Genomic DNA, 1,334 nt, shown 5'->3' on the forward strand with positions numbered 1-1,334 from the left:
CTGCTGCTGCTGCTGCTGCTGCTGCTGGTGTTGCTGCTGCTGCTGCTGCTGTGGCTTGTGCTTCTATCGCTGCTGCTGCTGCTGAGTCCCCCAGAGCAGCAGCAGCAGCAGCATTGCCTCGATGAGCGCATGCATGCGGGCCCCATAGATTTCTCCTGCTGCTGCAGAGAGCAGCAAAAGAAGCTGTTGCTGCTGCATCCAGCAGCAAACTGCTGCATGCGCTTGCTGCTGCTTCGCTCTCGACGCTGCTGCTGCCAGCAGCAGCAGCTGCTGCTGCTGCTGCTGCAGAGACCTCTGGGCCCATGTTGCTGCTGCTGCTGCTGCTGGTGCTGCCACCCAGAGCTGAAGAAGCAGCAGCAGCAGCAGCAGCAGCAGCAGCACGGGACAGGAGCCGGGGTGAATCTGGGGTGCTGCTTTCTCCCCCGCTGCTGCTGCTGCTGCTGCTGCTGCTGCTGCTGGCAGCAACTCCCGGCCGCTGCCGCTGCGCTGCTGCTGCAGACTGCAGCAGCCCCCTGAAAGAAGGAAAGACACAGCAGCAGCAGCAGCAGCAGCAGCATCAACACACACAGAGCAGCAACAGCAGCACTACCGGCAGCAGCAGCAACAGCAGCTGCAACAGCAGCAGCAACAGCAGCAGCAGCAAAAGCAACAGCAGCAACAGCAGCAGCAACAGCTGCAGCATCGGCAGCAGCAGCAGCAGCTGTGTCTGTGCTCACTGCAGCCACTCCTCATCCCCGCTGCCCTCAGAATCTTCTAGAGCAGCAGCAGCAGCAGCAGCAGCAGCAGCAGCAGCAGCAGCAGCAGTGTGCTGCGTGTTTGGGTTCCCTGGGCCTGATGGCCGTAGAGGCACTGTAGGCGCATCTTCATCTGAGCTGCTGCTGCTGCTGCTGCTGCTGCTGAGCAGCCGCACAGCAGCAAACTTCTTTCGCTTCGTTGCTGCTGCTGCTGCTGCTGCTGCTGCTGCTGCAACAGCTTCTGTCTGCGCCGGGGTGGCAATTGAGTGAACAGTGACCCCGTTGCTGCTGCTGTTATTGCTGCTGCTGCTGCTGCTGCTGCTGCTGTGTGCTGCAGGTGCTGCCCATGTATTCGAGGCTGTCCCCTGCTGCTGCTGCTGCTGCCGCTGTTGCTGCTGCTGCTGCTGCTGCTGCTGCTGCTGCTGCTGCTGCTCCATTGGGCTGTTTAGTTACCAGCGCCGGCAACCGAAGCAGCCGCGACTGCAGCAGAAGCGTTTGATGCTGCGCATGCATGAGCAAGCTCCTCTGATCTGCTGCTGCTTGTCTTAGTAATGTTTTGCTTTTTCTTTATCTATCTGCTCGTAAAGTAGCTGTTTGAGG

At 60.3% G+C, this 1,334-nt stretch overlaps 1 protein-coding gene across 1 annotated transcript; it reads right to left on the reverse strand.

The window, feature by feature from the left end:
• Positions 1-63: 63 nt before the first annotated feature.
• Positions 64-1,171, reverse strand: EMH_0085410 (uncharacterized protein; the record flags this gene model as incomplete). The annotated part of the gene is made up of 2 exons (XM_013500906.1): positions 64-499; positions 717-1,171. The coding sequence occupies 2 exons, from the start codon at positions 1,169-1,171 to the stop codon at positions 64-66; spliced, it is 891 nt and encodes a 296-aa protein (XP_013356360.1).
• Between the last annotated feature and the right edge of the window lie 163 nt (positions 1,172-1,334).

The sequence above is a fragment of the Eimeria mitis genome, genomic scaffold, assembly GCF_000499745.2.
Source record: "Eimeria mitis Houghton genomic scaffold, Emh_scaff6019, whole genome shotgun sequence".
In the NCBI taxonomy this organism is placed as follows: domain Eukaryota; phylum Apicomplexa; class Conoidasida; order Eucoccidiorida; family Eimeriidae; genus Eimeria; species Eimeria mitis.